We start from the raw sequence: 861 nt of genomic DNA, 5'->3' as shown, positions 1-861 counted from the left end.
AAAACAAAAACAAAAACAAAAAAAGCAATATACAAGTGTAAAAAGTTTGTAGTTTTTTCCATTCACTCTACTGATTTGGTGACCAGAGAGAGAGGTTGTGTTTGCAGCAAGGCATGATGGGAATGTAGGGCTGCCTGGTGGAACGGCGAGGACGGGGAGAGCAGGGAAGGAGGCAGGGTGGTGAAGGGGATGGGGCGGCTCAGGAGGGCCGCCGACTGGCTGTGGAGGGAGATGCTCGGATGGGAAGCGGTGGAGCTGGACGAGGACGAGGAGCTGGAGCCCGAGGCTTTCCCTGGCAGGGGGAAGTGGGGGTGGTGGGCTCTGCCCTCCGGTTTGGTGGTGAGGGACAGGGGCTGAGCCTGCTCCGAGTGAGTGGCTGCGGGGGCTGCCGGCGATGCCAGGGCGGCGGACGGCGTGGCGGGCGAGTCCAGCATGCTGCCGTGAGAGGAGGTAGGGCTGTCACACATTTTGTCGGACGGCAGGTACGGGACGCACTGCTTCTTGGGCTGGGGTGAGAAGTTACCTGCACGTGAGAGGGAAACGGGGGTTAATCATACTCCCAAATAGTCCGTTAACAAATAGTGAATGAAAACACAAAGAAAAATGGGCATTATGATGACAATTGAAGCATTTTAGTTCAGTCACAAAAAGTAATAAAATCTAGTTTATGTGAGATAAATAGTTAATATAGGTAACAGGTAACATAATCGGTAATAATTCATTTGGTTGATACATTAAAATTAGTACCGTCAAACAATTTCATCCAAAATAAACATATTTGTTTGCATAATGTGTATATTTTTTAATGTATATACAAATACAAATGCATAAAATATAATATTATAACATAATATTATATAT

The 861-nt window shown here is 46.9% G+C and overlaps 1 protein-coding gene across 1 annotated transcript in view; it reads right to left on the bottom strand.

Moving 5' to 3' along the window:
• Nucleotides 1-6: 6 nt before the first annotated feature.
• The window catches only part of LOC122358150 (transcription factor 7-like 1-A), a 12725-nt gene continuing 11870 nt past the window's right edge, over nucleotides 7-861 (bottom strand). The window contains exon 11 of the mRNA XM_043257932.1: nucleotides 7-523. Coding sequence (XP_043113867.1) covers nucleotides 63-523 — 461 coding nt within the window. The 3' untranslated portion in view covers nucleotides 7-62. The remainder of the gene's footprint in view (nucleotides 524-861) is intronic.

The sequence above is a fragment of the Puntigrus tetrazona genome, chromosome 14 (genome assembly GCF_018831695.1).
Source record: "Puntigrus tetrazona isolate hp1 chromosome 14, ASM1883169v1, whole genome shotgun sequence".
Taxonomy (NCBI): Eukaryota; Metazoa; Chordata; class Actinopteri; order Cypriniformes; family Cyprinidae; genus Puntigrus; species Puntigrus tetrazona.
The sequence above is the reverse complement of the archived record's forward strand: the minus strand, read 5'-3'. Positions and strand labels throughout refer to the sequence as shown.